At 32.3% G+C, this 19,016-nt stretch overlaps 1 protein-coding gene across 4 annotated transcripts; it reads left to right on the top strand.

Annotated features, from left to right (window-relative positions):
• The first annotated feature begins 10,190 nt into the window (after nt 1-10,190).
• On the top strand, nt 10,191-17,628 carry LOC110626817. Of its 4 annotated transcripts, none has more exons than XM_021772931.2 (5): nt 10,191-10,344; nt 10,872-11,184; nt 11,556-11,815; nt 16,391-16,428; nt 17,098-17,167. In XM_021772931.2, coding segments are annotated over exons 2-5 (543 nt in total). In that variant the 5' UTR covers nt 10,191-10,344; nt 10,872-10,940; the 3' UTR covers nt 17,099-17,167. The 4 variants fall into 4 exon arrangements, with proteins under 4 accessions (XP_021628623.1, XP_021628622.1, XP_021628620.1 ...); XM_021772930.2 differs by having other exon boundaries at nt 16,391-16,433; XM_021772928.2 differs by lacking the exon at nt 16,391-16,428 and having other exon boundaries at nt 17,098-17,628.
• The last annotated feature ends 1,388 nt before the right edge of the window (nt 17,629-19,016 follow it).

Below are 19,016 nucleotides of genomic sequence, written 5' to 3'. Positions count from 1 at the left end.
TGATGATGCCCTTAATAGTAGCAACCTTAGCAGTAGCTCATATACTACCAATCATTTTTAAAAAGAAGAGAGATTTCTTTCTAAGAGAAAAGGAATAAGAGACCAACTTTAATCCAAATGAATAGAAAAGATTCAATGGATTTCTCGCAGCCTGAAAATAGAGTATGTTGTAATTGACTAAACTTGCAAAAAAGAGAACGTGAGGTGGTGGGTGCCCACAACAGCCATTTTCACACTCAAGTCAGTGAATAGAGCGAATATAGAACTTGAGAGTAGTTGTGTAAGAGAATTGTATACCTTTGCCTCTGTGATTGTTCTCCTTTTTTTACTATAAGAAGATGAAGACAAATATAGTATTTCTCATAGTACGGTGATGATGTGGCCGGCTGCTAGATAAGGGATCCTGCCGGATTAGCTGGTCGGGAATCTCATGATTACTGGTGTAATGAGGATATGTTGGATTGCATTTGCTAACGGTAAATATAGCATTTCCTCATGATTCGACGATAATGTGGTCGGCTGCTGGATAAGGGCCGGATTTGCTGGTCGAGGATTCCGTGATTACAAGCGTAATGGGGATATGCTAGATTGCGCCTGCTAATAATAACTTTATACCGAGACTCGACCAATTCATGGGTGGGCAAGCCTTGATGATAAATCGAGTGTTAAGACGTTCGGGTCTTTCTTTTCATGGATGGAATCGCATTACCACTTATTAGATATTTGTCACGTGGTCCTATTTTATGGTGACAGCTCATGACTTATTTTGGACGACTCTTATATAGTATCATTACTATTTTAATTTTTGAAAATGAGTGAATTTGTGGATTTTATCCATTATTATTTTTATTTATTATTATTATAAAATATTTTAATTTTTAAAAAATAAAAATAATATTTTATAAGTATAAAATTTTTTATACTTATAAAAATCAATTTAGACAAACTCCAACTGTAATATGTAAGTATAAAATAATTTTTTAACTTAATTAGGGATTATGGCCAAAAAATTCTGAATTATTCGTGTTATAACAGATATACCCAAATTATAAAAGTTAATTAATATATTCTAAATTAACCACCTAAATTTATTATGATCCTAATGTTAAGTTTGACCGTTAGATTTAACAGAAATGTCATAGTCATTATCAGTATCAAAAATTAATATTTTAATATAATTCAAATATATAATTATCAAAAAAACCCTAAACTTTATCAATTTTAACAATTATATCCTTAACCTTTTTCAATAAATATATCCCAAATCAGTTTTTGATGTGTTTGATTTTTAATTTTGATTCCACTTATAATTTTAGATGACACATTTTTAAGAGTCAATAATTTATTTTTTGATTTTTTTTGCATCGATAAGTGTAATTTTTTACATAATAATCAATTATAAATATTGTGCTAATAATACTACTAGTAAATTAAAAATCACAATTCTCACTATCTAAAAATTACTTATACTTATTATATTTATTTTAATAGAGTTGAAAGTCAATAATCATTTTGATTAATCGAAAATGACAAAATAAATTTAATTTATGACTATATTTTATATATTATATAATGAATTTATCCATTTTAGATTTATTAAACAGAATATTGACTTTCAGCCCAGTGAAAGTGAATATAATAAATATAATTAATTTTTTAAGTTGAGAGAATCATGATTCTTAATTTACTAGAATTAATATTATCGGAATACTTATAATCTATAATTATATAAAAAGTTGCACTTATCGATGTAAAAAAAATTAAAAAATGAGTTACTGAGTCTTAAAAATATATCATCTGAAATTATAAATAAATCAAATCAAAATTAAAAGTCAAAGAAAATTAAAATATTGATTTAGGGTATATTTGTTAAAAAGAAAATTTAGAGTATATTTGTTGTAATTGTTAAAGTTTAAAATTTTTTCAATAATTATCAGTTATATTAAAATATTAATTTTTGGTACTGATTAGAATGATAACATGACATTTTTGTTAGATTTAATGACTAAAGTTAAATTGTGTCATGATTACGAACTTTCTTAACCCGGATGTTTTAGGGAACGGTCTAAAGATGTCTATCCCCCACTGAAAGAAGGGCCAGGAGCTTTCGATTGCTGCTTGCATTTCTCCTAGAATTCTTGGGGTATTTTACATGTACTTAACATTTTTGATATTTCTAGACAAGCTGCTTTGCATTTTGCATTATCATCGGCAAGTAATACCCTTGTCTGAATACTTTTCGAGCGATTGTCCAAGCTTTTTTATGGCTCCTGCAATCACCTTCATAGATATCCTTTAAGATTTTCTAGCCTTCTTCCTCTGTAACACAATGCAACCATGGCTGTATTGAGGACCTCCTGTACAACCAACCATCAATTAGTGCATATTTAGAGGATTTTCTTATTACCTGTTTGGCTGATAACTCATAGGCTGGAAAAATATCTTGTGTCAAAAATTTGTATATGGGTGTCATCCATGATTCTCCCTCTTCTATGGGAAAAGACACTTCCACGTCCGTCGTTAGAGTGTGTAGTTCCTCGAACTAAAATGGTTAAGTCAGGTGCTACTCACCCGTTGTTGCCATCTTGGCTAGAATATCCGCCTCTTCATTGTTGCCTCTAACCACTTGGCAAAGCTCACAGCTGCCTTGCCCATCTTTGATCCTCTTCATTAGGGATCAAACCTTTTTCTAGTATTTGACAAGATTAGGTTCTTGGATTTTAAATTTTCCCTGACACTGATTGCAACTAATTGTGAGTCACTAAAAATAGTAAATTTTTATACACCTAATTCTTTGATGATTCTCAGGGCCACTATTACAGTCTTATACTCTGCTATATTATTGGTGGCATTGAAGGCGAGCTTTGCCACAAACCCAAGCTTTATATTAGTTTGAGACTGCAATAGGATCCTGATTAATGAATCTCTGGCCTCGCAAGCTCCATCTGCCCAAAATTTCCACTCCTCTATAGTTGATTCAGGGGATTTCGAAAGCTCTAATGGTGGAGTCATTTCCGTGAAAAAATTGGCTAGCACTTGGGCTTTCATAGCCTTTCTTGAAACATACCTGATATCATAGGCCGAGAATATTACCGCCCAGACAGATAATCGCCCAGACAATTCTGGCCTGTATAGAACCTTTCGTAGAGGATAATCTATTCCGACCTCTATGGTGTGTGACTAGAAGTATGGTCGTAACTTTGTGGTTGATATTAAGACTGCAAACACCAACTTTTCGAGAGGAGGATAATTCAGCTATGCTCCCTTCAAAACTTGGCTGGCATAATATACTGGGCTTTGTTCCTATTATTTTCACAAAAAAGCATCGAGCAAACTATTTCCTGTGTCATAGACAATTATAGAAATAAAATTTCACCTTCGACAGACGGGCTTAACAATGGAGGAGATAATAAAAATGTTTTTAGACTTTCAAAAGCCTCTACACATTCTATCCCCCTTTCAAACTTTCCTTTGCCTTTTAAGGCTTTGAAGAATGGGAGACACCTTTTGGCCAAGCATGTTATGAAATGACCTAGGGCAGTGACTCAACCATTCAACCTCTATACTTCATTAATGGTTTTGGGTGTTTTCATGTTTTAGATAGCTCTGATCTTCTCAGAGTTTGCTTCTATGCCTCTTTATGAGATTATATACTCTAGAAACTTCTCAGCTTTTACCCCGAAGGTACACTTTTCAGGATTCAGCTTCATACCCACCTTTTCCAGTATGTTAAAGACTTTCTGGATATCTTCTGGATGGTCTTCCAAGGATTAACTCTTTACTACCATGTCATCCACGTACATTTCGATTTTCTTTAAAGATTTCTAACACCAACCTTTGGTAATTCTCCCTGCATTTTTTTATCCAAATGGCATTACCTTGTAGCAATAAACTCATTTATCTATTATGAATGCAGTCTTCTCTGTGTCCTCGGTGTCCATCATGATTTGGTGGTAACCTGAAATGGTATCAAGAAAGAAAACCACTGCGTGACCCGAGGTCGAGTCTACTAACTTGTCAATAGATGGAAACTGGTAATGATCTTTTGAATATACTTTATTCAGGTCAATAAAATCCATGCACATTGTCCATTTTCGTTAGCTTTCTGCACTAGGATCGCATTGGCGAGCCATATAGGATACTGAACTTCCTTTATTAACCCTGCACTCAAAAGCTTGTCAACCTCTTCTTTGATCACTTGTTGCCTCTCTAGTGCGAACCTTCTTTTCTTTTGTTGGACCAGTTTGACGATTTTGTCAACAAATAACTTATGGGTGATGAGAGCCGGGTCCACACCTGTTACATCTTTTGGAGACCAAGCAAAAATGGTTATTTGGTTCTTTAGCAACTTTATTAAACGAGTCTTTGTTTCACCGGTTAACGCAGTACTGAACCGTACTTTTTGTTCCTTACCTAGCTTGACCTCCTTTACCAAGTCTACCAGCTCTGACTTTACGTGAGATTCTGCCTCTTCCAGCAAGTCGATGGGTATTGTTGCATGTCCGAGACTTTTTGCTGGATGTGCGTAATCTTCTTTGGCCAACCTCGGATTGTCCTGAACCACGGTTACTCCCCCTGGAGCGGATAACTTAAGACACATAGCACCAATGTTAATAGCAATGTTGTGGCAGTTTAGGATCGGATGATTGAGTATCACATTGTATGCAAATGGGATATCTACCACCACAAACTCTGTATACAACTCTCGCCTATACTTTTCATCACCTAGCACTAGGGGGAGATTGATGGTCCCAGCACTGCCACGATCTTATCTCCTAATCCTACTAACGGATAGAAAACTCTGACAAGACTATTTTTATCCAAACCTAACTTATTAAAAATATCTAAGATGAGAAGGTTAACATAACTACTTATATCCACCAATACTCGCCTTACTTCGTACACGTTCAGAAGGACCTTGATGACCAGCGAGTCATTTTGAAAGAATCTAATCGCTTTATCTGTAGGGTCGAACCTTACCTCCTGCTTGGCCTATGGTTCTTGTTCAACTGACAGGACGCCTTCTGCTACACATTTATTTTTTTCTTTGCTTTTATCAGGTCCTCCAGTAATAACATGTACACTTCCGGCCATTTCACGAAATAAAGAGGAGAGATTCCTTCTTTAGAGAGAAAAGGAACAAGAGACCGATTTTAATCCAAATAAATAGAGAGAATTCAATGCACATTCCAACAACAGAACCAAATGATGTAGCTGAAAAATAAAGTTGTGTTGTGATTGGCTAGACCTATAAGAAAGAAAATGTGAAGTGGTGGCAGGTGCCTACGGCAACCATTCCGACACTCAAGTCAGTATACTGGAAAAGGATGTGACTGTAATGAATTGCTTAGAACTTTATTGTAAGAGAATAGCGTACTTTTGCCTCTATGATCCTTCTTTTTTTTATACTATAAGAAGGTGGAGAAAATATAACATTTCCTGATAATCTGGCGATGATGTGGCTGGCTGCTTGATAAAGAATATTGCCAACTAATAGATTGGTGATCCCGCGATTATAAGCGTAATGGGAATACACTGGACTATCCCTGTTAATGGTAACTTTGTATCGAGACTCGTCCTATCCAGGGGAGGGTGAGTCTTGATGATGAACTAGGTGTTAAATTGTTCGGGTCTTCCTTTTCTCGAGTGGTATTGCGTTACTTACTTATCATATTCTTACCACGTGAACCTGTTCTGTGGTGACTTCTTATGATTTATTTTGGACGATTGTTATATAGCACTAATAGCAAACAATATATATAAAAGTTAATATATCAAGAATTTAAAGTTTACAAGCTGAAAATCAGAGTAATAAAATAAAAATAAAACGACTCTAATCCAAAAATTTTGATTCATTGCTTTTCTCTACAAATAAATGTTCTTCTAAATTTGACAATATATATGACTTTATGCGGTTTGACTATAAAGAATCTACCCAAAAGACTAGAAAAAATTAAATGGATGCTATTGAATGATGAACATATGTATGTTGAGCCTTTTCTTCATAAATAGGAAAAAGAGAACACCATTGACAAGACAAGATTCAATAGTATCTTCATAAATAACTTCTTAGAAACAATAATGGAAGATGATTTGAAGAAAATTTTTTGTGAATTTGGAATAACCACTTTGATGAGGGATGGAGATGGAAAAACAAAGTGCTCTTCTTCTATGGATAGGGGTGTAAATAAACCAAGTTATTCGTAAGCTACTCGAGACTCGACTCGATAAAAACTCAACCGAACTTGGCTTGTTTTTTAAAGGAGTCGGGCTCGAGCTCAATTTTGAGGCTCATCACCTAAATGAGCCGAACTTGAACTCAATAGTATTCGACTCATTAAAACCTCGTGAGCTGACTCGTTTTCATGTTCGTGAGCAAGCTCGCGAGCTGGCTCGTTGAGCAGACTCGTCGAATAGACTCATGAGTAAACTCGTTAAATAGGCTAATGAATAGTTTCATTTAAGTAAACTCGTAAACTAATTCGTTAAGTAAGCTCATGAATAAGTTTATATATTATTAAAAAATAAAATTAACTATAAATTATAAAATATAAACTATTATACAGAAATCACAAATAACTAATATTAACTATTATAATAAGTATTCCTTAATATTATTATTCAAGTAGTATTATATGATAAATTAAATTGTGAAAACTATATACTTTTTAAAATTAAAGTATAATTATAAAAAAATTTATATAATTATTGATAACTAAGCACACAATATGAAGATGAGAATAATTATAAAAGTATATTAATAATGATTAATTAAGTATACAATGTGTATTATATTTATAAAGAGTTTTATAATTATAGTTTAATTTTAGATAACAAATAAATTTATAAGAAGAAATATTAAAATATAAAATAAGTAATATAAAATACAAATTTAAATATAAGTCTCCCTTAGGTAGAATATTTATATATAAATTTAAATTTAATTTTATATAATTTAATAAATTTTACACAAAACTTTCTACATTTGATTAAAAATGATTACTAAACTCATTATTATATGATGTTAAATTTATTTTATATATGTTTATATAATTGATTAAAAATTTTTATAACGAGTATTAGAGTTAATAAATACTAATATTTAAAGTTATAAATGATAATAAAAAAAATAATGAAATTTTAAAATATTTAAATCTTTAATCTATTATTATGTAATTTTTTAACTAATTAATAAAAAAATTAAAAAGGAAAAATTTAAGAAAAATTAAAAAGGAAAAAATTGAGAAGAAAAAAGTTTTAAAAACTTCTATAGAGCTGGGCATTTATATGGGTTGTTGCACCACGGTGTCAAAAGCCTATACATAAATCAAAGTTCAGTAATAATAAATAAATGATAAACGCGAGTGCGGATTTTCTCAATCTCACATCTAGGGGCTGTGCAATCGGTCGATTCGGTTTTGAATCGAATCGAATTGAAAAAATTGAAAATTAAATTGTAAAAATATTAAAAATCGATTATAAAAATATAATCGAATCGAATTGAACCGATAAAAATCAATTCGATTCGATTCGATTCGATTCGATTCGATTCGATTCGGTTTGATTCAAATCGAAATATGTAATTTTTTTTTGAATTTTCTTCTTTTAATTTCAGTAGAATAATTTAATAAATATTTCACATAAATTTGTAAATAAATATTGTCTGAATACATAATGATAATATTTAAAAAATCTATAAAAATATATGTAAAATTTAAAATTACATATAAAATTAATAAAAATATATATAAAATCAATTTTTTGGTTTTTTGATTATTTAACACGTTTCAACTGAATCAAACCGAAAATCAAATAAGTTGAAAAATACTAACCGAACCGAACTGAATATTTTGATTAACCGAACTATTAAACCGAAATTAATCGATTCATTTCAATTTTTCAATTCAAATCGATTTATGCTCTCCCCACTCACATTGGACATTTATGAAAAAGTTGAGTTCAACTTTCCCGTAAAAAAGCACAGCCTCCTTTTAGAGTTTCATATCATAAAACGTCAATAAATTTTTAATATAAGAAAATTATTTGAAATTTCTTAATTTTTTGTTATAATTTTAACAAAATTTAAATTTGAGGTGAATTTATTTATTTATTTAAGTTTGAACTAAAGCTTTTTGAGTTGAATTCAATTTGGCTCGCTAAGATGATAAATAAATTTTTATAAATCGAGATTAAATTAAACTTTAATGAATTTTTTACGAATCGAATTTGAATCGAGCTCAAATTTAATAATTTTTTTATGAGTCGAACTCGAGTTTATATTTGAGTCTCGAGTCGAATTCAAACTCGAACTTTTAAATAATTTTATTAAATGAATTTAAATTTTTCAAAATTCAATTCAGCTCGAATATACTTTTATACGTGAACATGTCAGAGTATGATTTATGATGGGTCAAGAAGAGTTTGTGGTTGAATGATGAGTTGATAAAGGATAGGAGTGAAAATTTTATAGCAAAAAATGATTGACATTTTCTTAAAATTTTCAGTAAGAGAAGAGTTCTAAACATAAATTCATCACAAATAACTTAAGATTGAGAAAAGATATATATAGGTTTTCATTGAATAAAGACTAAATCTACTAATAATTATTAAAAAAAATAAATAGTTATATTTTAAGATAATAAAAAATATTTTAATAAGGTTTAAAATATAAGAATTAACTAATTAATTTCATTAAAATTCAAGAACATTAAAATAATTTTTCAACAAAATACAAGTGATAAAATAATATTTTTTATTTTATTTTTCCTTAATTATTTTCTCTTAATTTAAAAAAAATCATCATAAAAATGTTTTTTTTAATGAAATGACCTATATGTCATTTTTCTTTAATTAATTTTTAAAATTTTTTTTATTATTTTTTTGCCATACAAATTTTTTTTATTTATCTAAATATACACAGAAAAATAAATAAAAAATATTAAGAATATGTTTACTTGTAAGGATGGCACCGGATAGTTATTTTTGAATATACAATCTAACCGAATCCTAATAGAATAGATTTAGACAGTTATAATCTGATTTGATACGGATTTGAATTTAAAAAAAATAATATTCTCAAATTGAGTTTGAGGTTTATATATAAAATACCTATTATTCGAACTCATTTATATAAATAATTAATTTAATATAATAAAATATATTTTATAATAATATTTATAATTATTTTTATATATTTTTATTTAAAATTTAAAATTTAAATATTTTTTAGAAATATTAAATTTTTTAAATGAAAATTATTAATAAAAATATTTTTTATATAAATTATTAATTAAAATATATAAAACTAAATAAATTCAGATTTTATTCGACTAATAATCCAATTTAATTTGAATTCAAATAATTTAAATTAATTTTTAATTAAATTACATACGAATTTAAATATTTATAATATAAATGGAATTAAATTTTAAGTAGTTTAATTTTTACTGATATTCTATCTATTTATATCTTTATTTATTTGTAGAAAATCCAATCATTTTTCTGAAATTTTTTATGAGAAAACTGAAAAATGGAATTGTGTTTTCACATGTCAGTTTTCAAATGGACTCGAAAACCAGTTTTCAAATATTTTTTTTTTCAGTTTTTTCACATTTAACCAATATTTGGAAAACGGCTGGAAGATATTTTCTACAGTTTTCCTTCATAATAAAAATGTTATTTTCTAATTAAATAATAATATTTACTATTTCTATAACTAATATTAAATAGTTATTTAAAAAAATTTAAAATTAATTGTATAATTACAAAATAAATTGTTAACACATTGTAAAAATTTTAAAAAGTAAAACTAATTAATTTTTAATAATGAAAGTTACGATTATTTTTTAATTATTTTAAATTTAAAAATATCTTTTTATTAATTATTTTTTTACTCATTTTAGAAAAATAAAAATAAAAATTTCCTTTGAAAATAAAAAATAAAAAACATAAACTATATGGCGGATTAAAAATATTAATTTTATTTTTTATTTAAAATTATTATTAAAAAATTATATATATTCAAATAGAATTAACTTATTTTTATATTTTTAATAAATAATATTTTAGTTAATATTTTAATAATAATTTAAAAATAAATTTAAATAAAAATAAATAAAATTTAATATTTTTAAGCACCTTATGTATGTAGAGCAAATTTAAAATTTTACCCATGAGTATACTATAAATATTTTCTTTCTTTTATTTTCTATTTTCAATTCAAAATAAGTGTAAAATCCCGGACCGCATGGATAATTGGGAGTCTCGCGTGTTCCTTCCTTGCTAATGAATCTGGAGCACAGAAGGAAGCTGAAGACAACAAAAAAAAGAGGAAGCTAAATTGAGGTAAAGAAATTAACTGTAATTTTATATTTATGTTAACCCTTCTTCTAGGTTTTCGAGACTATTCGTTGTATGCCAATTACCTATGAAAATTTTAAAAGTTCTTGTTGAGCTTTCTTTTGGACGGACAAGATTCTAGGTAATTTTGTTATTCTGCTTTGTGATTTGTTGTACTTTTTCCCTGTAGCCCTAAATTTTGTTCACTGGTATTGAGCTTGGTAATATTAAAAATGGTGAATTGATATTTGTTTAATAGTAGTAGCAATAATAATAATAATAATAATCCTTCTCTTAGTTAATTTCTCATTTGCAAGATTAATGGTGGAAAGGAGCTGCGTTGAAAAATTTTAGTTGAGTAATAGTTCCTGAGTGGATTCAATGTCAGATTTGAACCCTCAATATTTGCTAGCCCAAATGGGCGTTCAATGTTAATTTTTGTGTTTGCACATTATGATAGTGCTCTCACACAAAATGCGATGCCTTTTCTTGCTGGAAAGTAATCTACTTTGATTTTACTGGCTGTGATGCAGGTTTAACTCACAATACAGGCTGCTGCTTTCTTTTCTTTTTTTTTTTTTTTGTTTTTCTTTTACACCACAATGAGGCGGCAGGGACAGTATGCTGATTCTGGTGCCAATGCATATGTTGGTGCTCAGATGCAGCATATTTCTGCTCAGAGGATGGATAGCAGGTCTGATAATGATCATTTCCAAGGACGACTAGAGGCCTTCACTCCTGAGAGAGAGCACCCTTATGTGACCTCAAAAGCAGAGGGACAATGGAGATGGGAAAGAGATGAATCTAAAGTGTCAAATCCAATGGCATCTCGCATTCTCAATGAAGGTTATGCGATAGGGAATATATAGGAAAAATGAAATGGAAATTTGTTTGTGGGTTCGCTTATGTTTGTGATATTACTTCCTTGCTAAAAAATTTCTAGATTTCCATTCATTTTATAGTTTATTGGGTGGAGTTCAAGCTGTCCTTCAGGTTATCCCCTTGCTAGTATGGTTTATGAGAAACTTATTCAGTTTCCTTTCTTCACTAGTCTTTACATTTGTTATGATGTTATCTAGTATCGTCTCCTTCATCTCTTAGATTTTGTGAAAGATTATTAGCTTTATTATCTAGAAAAGTTTGATATGTGTCTTGTCCAATATTATGAAAGTCAGTAGACTGTTTTTTGCATACTCAGAGATCTGTATCTGATGTAGGTCAAGCTGTTGATGGGTCAAGATCCTATTTTCAGGGAAAGGGGCTTGGGCTTGGGCCCGAGCCAAAACTGGCGTTAGAGAAGCAAGGCATTAATGATCCTAGATTTGGACCATGTGAAGAAGACATGCAAGTTGGCTTGAAAGAAAAACCATTGCTGCAGACTTTTGAAGGAATTGAGCAGAAGTTCCTTGATGACATTACAAAACTAGCCAAGGAACAAAATGATGCTGAGGATGCAGAAAATGCCAGACACCGAGAGGTCAGTTGAGTTCATATTGTAGATGTTTCTCCTTCATGATCAACTTATGAAAAGATTCTCCCAAATTTTATTCCAGGTTTATATTTACTTATTTTGTCCTTGCATTGGAAAATTTTCTTGGGCTGTTTCCTAGTGTTTATATATGGAATGTGATAGTCTGCAAAGTAGGATTTATTGGAATAGCAATTTATACAAAGACAAAAGGAAACAATTTTTAAGGTTGTAACTGAAATTTGGACAAAAAAGATTCAGCATCAGAGAAATTTTAACTGTCTCTTAGTTAAATAAAGTATAGCCATGATGATTGCATATGCCAATAATTATGGAGATTGAAACAAGGTGATTAAGACCAGCTGCTTTTCTCCAACCCTTGGTTAAGGTTAAAGGAAAATGTATAAATGTGGAGACCTATGGTGATAGGGGATACAAGAGAGATTATGCAATAAGAAATCTGCTTGATGTTGGATCTCTAAGTGGGTATAGATATGCAAAACAAGTAGAGCATTAGGTGGCTGCATGGACAAAACCTCTGATGCTTATGATAGAATGGGAGAATCAAGTAAGATAAAGCATACCTGGAGGCATATGTATAGGTATCTGTTGTGTATTCCTGTTGTTAAGATTTTCCTAGTCATGACTTCTACTCTGAGTAGGAGATATGGGAGTAACAAATTTCGGAATGCTATTAAGACTAGGAGATGTAATTGTAATCGGGATAGGATTCAGACTTCTTTTAAAGCTGGTAATTCTATCGAATAACAAACTCTGACGTGTCTGAAACTTCAGTCGACCCTACAACATTGGATTCCAAAACTTAACGGGATGAGGACAAGACCCCTAATCTTTAGTCAAAATACCTATCGGCTTTCAGTTGACTTAATATGGTTAGTTCAGATCTCCACTTCCCTTTTAAGTATTTTGGTAGGAACTATATGACTATTTGCCTGTTATGATAGGTAAACTAGAATTGTTCAAACTCATTTCTGCATGAAAGGATCAAAGGACTTCAATTGAATGTTGGGTTCTCGTGCTGAGGATTTTGTCATTGGACGGTGGAAGGTGTTTGCGGAATACCTTATTCATGAGCGACTGAAAGGTGGAAGGCGCATTGGCCAATTCGAAGACATGACTTGGAATTCAAAATGTCCATGGTGAGTGCGAAAAACAGTCTTCTCAATGTCATCAGGGTGATCAAAAGTCAAACTTGGTGAAAAATTGTGCTCCATGTAACTCATCGAGGAGCTCATCCACAATGGGTATAGGGAACTTATCTTTAATAGCTTTGGCATTAAGCTCTCTGTAATCAACACAAAAAGCCAAAATCCATCATGCTTGCATACTAACAAAACTGGAGATGAAAAGGGTGACCGACTTGGTTGGATAATGCCTTGTTTTAGCATTTGATCACATTGCCTCTCTATTTCGTTTTTTTGAAGATGTGGGTATCGGTAAGGCCTCACCACCACTGGACTAGTATTAGGATGTAGGCAATTGCGATGGTCACAAGTCTGCAAGGATGACAATCCTGTTGGTTCTGCAAATAAATCAGTGAATTCCTCTAACAGGCTAGTCGAGATAGGATTTTTGTAGGGAGAGAATCTGATGAGCTGCTGGTGTCGGCTGTCCATGCAGAAAAATGGTCTTGCCGTTGGTTGTGAAGCTCAGTGAGAAAAGTGAAATTCCATAGAATCGGCCTCAAAGTGCGCAGCCATTTAACACCTAACACAAGATCAAATCCAGCCAAAGGGATAACAAAAAATTCAGCAATGAAATTATGTTGATTCACAGAGAAGAATACCGTTGGACAGATTCTAGAGCTGGATAATTTGGTCTCATTGGCCACAGACACATTGATTCCTGCTTGGGGATGGATGGTTAAGCCGAGACGTTGGGCTGCTGTTGCACTAATAAAGTTGTGGGTGCTTCCCGAATCCACCAAGCTTTGTAGCAGCTAGCTGTGCATGACAATTGTGAATTGCATAGTCTGAGCATTTTGTTTACCCGTAATTGCATGTAGAAATATTTTTGGGTTGGGCTGTTCTTCTGGATATTATGTTTTTGAGTCCTCTTTATCTAATTCCAACCAAATAATTTTTTGCATTGGTGTTCCACATTGTATAGATCATCACAATTGTAGCAGAGACCCTTCGCTCTCCTTTCTGTCATTTCTGTCATTTCTGTCCCAAATAATCTTTTTACAAATGGAGAAGTAAGGCTGCTAGAGCTGAAAGTGGCTGAGGTGGTGCCAGTGGCTCCAGGAATGGTTGTATGAGTGAGGTTAGTTTAAGAAGGAAATTTGGTACTTCCCAATGAGCCCTTGCTCCAACCTATAGGTTACGGCAACTATTGTTTTCTTTCAAAGGCCGTAGCACAATTCATTGTTTGTGCTAAATTAGAAGGTCTCTGCATTTCCACATCAAGTCTGAGGGAGTCTATGAGGCCCGGATAGTCTTCCACCGTACCAGATTGCTTTAAATTGACCAATTCTCCTAATGGGTTTCCCCTGAGAGGAGGTCCAAAGCATAGAGTGCAGTAGTCCTTGAAAGTGTTCCAAGGCAAAATGGGCTCCTCTTGCTCCAATCTATAATACTACATTTGTGCTTTCCCCATTATGTGGAATGCTGCTAAGTCAACCTTTTCTGTCTCGGTCGTGTGTTGGTGGAGAAAGAATTTTATCTTCGGTTCCATCATAGGTGGGGAAATCTAGTTTTGTCTGGTTTCAGCCCTGCCTCCTTGAGTTCTTGGAATATTATTATTGCTTATGTCCCCTTTTGATTCTCATTCTTGGTCCGCGAGGAGCTGTTGAACAGCTCGTGAAACTATCGTGACAGCTGCTGCAATTGTGCTTCTAATTTTGATTTTGTCTGTGCTACTCGAGCCTCCATTTGTGATTCTACCGCAACTACCCTTGCTTCACTCGTAGCATGAGCCTCTTGGAAGAGAGCCCTCAATTCCTCTCGTGGAGTGGAATCGCCCATCGTGTTAGGCTTTAATACCAAGTTGTTGGGTTCTTGTGCTAAGGATCTTGTCACTAGGCGATGGACAGGATAATCCTCTATGCTAATGGACGCCTTCCCTTTATTGTGGTTTTTGGCTTGTAAGGAACCTATGGTGGAGGATGACAGGATTTGTTAAAGGGAATTCCAAAATTCCAAACCTTAGACTCGTTGATAAGGAGGAGAGAGAGTCATACACCTCTATAGAGTTGTGTAGAGTTTGTGTAGAGTAGTGTAGAGAAATTCAGCTTGCCTTATTTTTGTTGACAGTTCTCTTTAAATAGAGGTTGCATTGCCTGTAAAAGGAAAAGCAGAGATTCTGCCAAAATGCAAGTATATCTTATTACATAATTCTTGGCACGATTATCTGATTAATTGGGGACATTATGCTGATTTGTTGGGATTAGATTGTTGTCATTTGCATCATGGAAATTGTGCTGATTTGCTGGAATCGGATTGCTGCCAGCTGTGTTCTTGATTGTTGCCGTCTTACAATTGTTTCCTTCTTGTTGTTTCTGCTGTGATTTGCGCCTTCCATAGCTCTGCCAACAAAAGCATCTGTAACAAATATTTGCTGGTTTCAAGTATAACTGCTCATGAACTAACATGCAGGTTGTTCTTAGAAGGTTCAGTTTGTGGAGAAAGAGCAATAAACTATGTAGGAATTACCATCTACGTTGTCCTAATGATGGGATCAGCTTAGGGGCTTGTTAGAGTCGGCAAAAGAGAATTTTCTTGTGGTTTGATTGCTGAGTAAGAGTAACTCTTGTTACTGTAAGGATCAAAGGACTTTAATTGAATGGAATACTTGCTGGTTCAAAGTGTAACTGCTCGTGAACTGACATGCAGGTTGTTCTTAAAAGGTTCAGTTTGTGGAGAAAGAGCTACAAACTATGTGGGAATTACCATCTACGTTGTTATAATGATGAGATCAGCTTAGGGCCTGGTTAGAGTCAAGAAAGAGAGAATTTTCCAGTGGTGTGATTGCTTAGTAAGAGTAACTCTTGTTACTGTATTGACTAGGAGAAAGAACAAGCAGAGAAGAAAAACAACAGAGGAGATAAATTATCTACTTAGAATACTTGTTACTTTCGCTAGCAAAAGATGGAATAATTTTCTTACAATGGGTTTTTTTCTGTAGGCTCAACAGGTCAACGTGTCATAATTAGTAATCTCAAACTTGGAGAGTTCCTAAGAATGCTAAATAAAAAATAAGCAAATTCTTCAACAAGACAAACTTGTGAGCATAATAACTCCTACATATAGTAGGTATAAATATCCTAAATGAGAAGTTCCATAGCACTCCTAAAGTGAAAGTTACAAGTAATAAATCAAATTAACTTGTTTTCTGTTTCTTGAACTGCATCAGAAAATAAGGGGGTGATAGACATGATGAAAGTTAAAAAATAGTTAAAAGAGATCACAAAAAGGAAGTCAGGATTAAAACATAAGTTACCCATTTATCATTTGTCCTATTCACTGAAGTTCAAAATGGATTTTAAGAATAAAATTATTGATCAATTGGAGTGCTTAGATATATGCTCATACCATTAGGCTTTAACAATTAATTTTTTTGCAGGACATATTCTTGAGATATGTGCATCCTATGCAACAATGGTAAAGTTAAGTGCTCCAATTAACTGGAATGGAATAAACTTTACATACCCCTAATCATAATCAATATGTTCTCGAATTCTCGTTTGGAGAGTAGCTCTGGCCTGCATATGCTGTCAACCATACCTCACAAAAGTAGCTATAGCTCTTTATAAAGATGAAATTGTTGAGCTATTGAAAACTTTGCACCGACAATTGGGGGTAGCTGAGGATGGAAACCAGTACACCCAATTATTTTTCTAGTTCCTGGTTTGGAACTATTATTCCTATCATCTTAAAAAAAATTGGGAGATTCATTTGATTTATGGGAGTGAGAGTTTGGGGTCTTTTGGTATTGTTATATCTTTAATACATTGAATCTCTGCATTAAAAATTGGTTAAAGTAAAATTTGACCGACTCTTTTTTTTCAAAAAAAAGTTATAAAACCTTTGGTCAGATTGGTAAGTCCTTGATGCAAGCAAAATTCGTTTTCAACATTTTTTGCTATTACAAATTTTTTGTGATTAGCTGTTGTTTCGCCATGGGGACACAATCTCATTCAATACCCTTTGATGAAAGTGAAACAGAATGGAGAATAAGATATGTGCTTGCTTATGCATTAAATTTAAAGATAGTACTGGTTAGTATCATAATCGAAATCTCATGCAATGGTATTTTGTTCATTTTTTCAGAAGATAAATGCAATAAATAGTCAGTATCAGGAACAACTAGCAGCGTTGCGAGCTCGACATGCCAGCCGTAGAGGTGAGTGCCTTCGGAAAGAGTCACATGCACGGCAACAACAATATCAACAAGCTGTGATCGACCGTTATCCCAGCAGTGGCATGGACCCTGGTGATCCTCATGGTTACAGTGGAGTTTCATCCTCAGCTGCCATCAATGAAGCTCATCAAGCCTACAATACTAATAATTTTAAATCATATAGGGAGCGGGGTCAATTTCTTGGGGGTTCAAGGGATCAAGGGTTTGAACCTAGAGGTCCATATCACGGAGGTCGTTATGATACCGGCGCAGGCTACTACTGATCCATTTACTTTGGTTTTGCTCTACAAGTTCCTTTTCTGGAATCTCCTTTGCCAGTTAGGCTAGTTATACGAAAGCTGTAGTAGCTGTTGTTTATTTCTAGTAATGCCTGTTTCTCATGTATACATGGAATTCAAGTTTTTTATTTTATTTTATCATATACTTAAATTAAAGACTCATTCATATTACTGTTATTTCCTTGGATTAAGTGTTAGCAATGTGAATTTCGTACTTGAAAGTCCAAAAGCAAGTAGCTGCATGAATTATGGATTGCACTGTAGATTTAGTCGGGGAAAAATAATTTGTATATACAAAATATTTTTAAGGAAAGTTATTTTTAAAAAAAAATATATTTTTTAAAAAATATACTTTCATTATTTAATTGTAATGATAAAAGCAAAGCGCAACTGCAGTTGTATTAATAAGATTTTTAAATTATAAAAAATGATTTTTTTTAAAAGAATAATTTTTAAAAAAAATAACTTTATATTTCTTGCCATTATTTTTTCTGTTGATAATTTTTTTTAAGTGATTTTTTTATCAACGCATTGAAAATCGCATTTTCTCTAAATTTAAAGGTAATATACAAGATGTGGTCTAAGAGGAATTTAATTACATATAACACAACTTAATCCAGAACTCCTGATGAATTAGTCCAATTCAAACCAATCAAACTAAACTCAAAAATTTTAAAAACTTAATCTAAGCCCATAAGAAATTCGAGACTTCTCCTCAACCTTCCAAACTTAGCAATCCCAATAGTGAATCATCACCATCTACTAGCCACACCAAACTAGGCGCAGCTCTAGATTCAAAGGTCACTTGCACTTATCTTCTAGAACATTTAAGGAAAGGTGTATTTCAGAAAACTGAGAAGCTATATTGGCTTGCATACAATCACAAGCTATCAAATTCATAACCTTTGGAGGTGAGACGATAGAACTCATGGTGATTGTATCTTGAGTTGCATGTATCACAGATGTAGTAATAGCAACCCCTAAATCATTATCATCATCACAAGCAAGAGCTCTCGGTGAGAAAGTATAGACTTAGACCATAACATTCCAAACATAGCGCAGCGAGAACTCTCTCATGTCTAAGCATCGCGATCTGCCATAAAGAAAATGACCAAAGACTAACCATGCCGATGGGAGCGAAGGAGCAAAAACCATCGAGGAAAGAACAAAAACCAAAAACCACATAATACAAAAAGGACCACGTTTGCCTCAAGGTAGGAAAGGATAGCAATAACCCCTAAATAATAACATCACTAATTAAATGCACCTATACAATTGAAACATAGAAAATCTTTCGTTTTCCCTCACCGCTCTCATATTCTCTCTTGTCCTTTTCCTTTTGCATTTCTCGAAGTACTTCAAATATTATAAAGTGTAAAAAATAAAAATATTTCTTTTTGTTTTCTAATAAAAAAAAAGGCTTGGGAGTAGAATAGCACTTGATCTTTTTGTTTGCTAGGATTCTAAGAGCTTATTTAATTTAACGGTTGGATATATAACTGATAGTTATTGCAAATAGTTGATTATAATTAAAAGCTGATAACTAATTA

This window comes from Manihot esculenta, chromosome 11 (genome assembly GCF_001659605.2).
Source record: "Manihot esculenta cultivar AM560-2 chromosome 11, M.esculenta_v8, whole genome shotgun sequence".
NCBI classification, from domain to species: Eukaryota; Viridiplantae; Streptophyta; class Magnoliopsida; order Malpighiales; family Euphorbiaceae; genus Manihot; species Manihot esculenta.
The sequence above is the reverse complement of the archived record's forward strand: the minus strand, read 5'-3'. Positions and strand labels throughout refer to the sequence as shown.

Excerpts from the sequence above, each read along its gene's own strand:
- LOC110626817 (XM_021772928.2), top strand. The coding sequence starts at position 10,941 with ATGAGGCGGCAGGGACAGTATGCTGATTCTGGTGCCAATGCATATGTT. Across the intron at positions 11,185-11,555 it reads ATCTCGCATTCTCAATGAAG|GTCAAGCTGTTGATGGGTCA; the intron begins GTTATGCGATAG and ends TATCTGATGTAG. Across the intron at positions 11,816-17,097 it reads AAAATGCCAGACACCGAGAG|AAGATAAATGCAATAAATAG; the intron begins GTCAGTTGAGTT and ends TCATTTTTTCAG.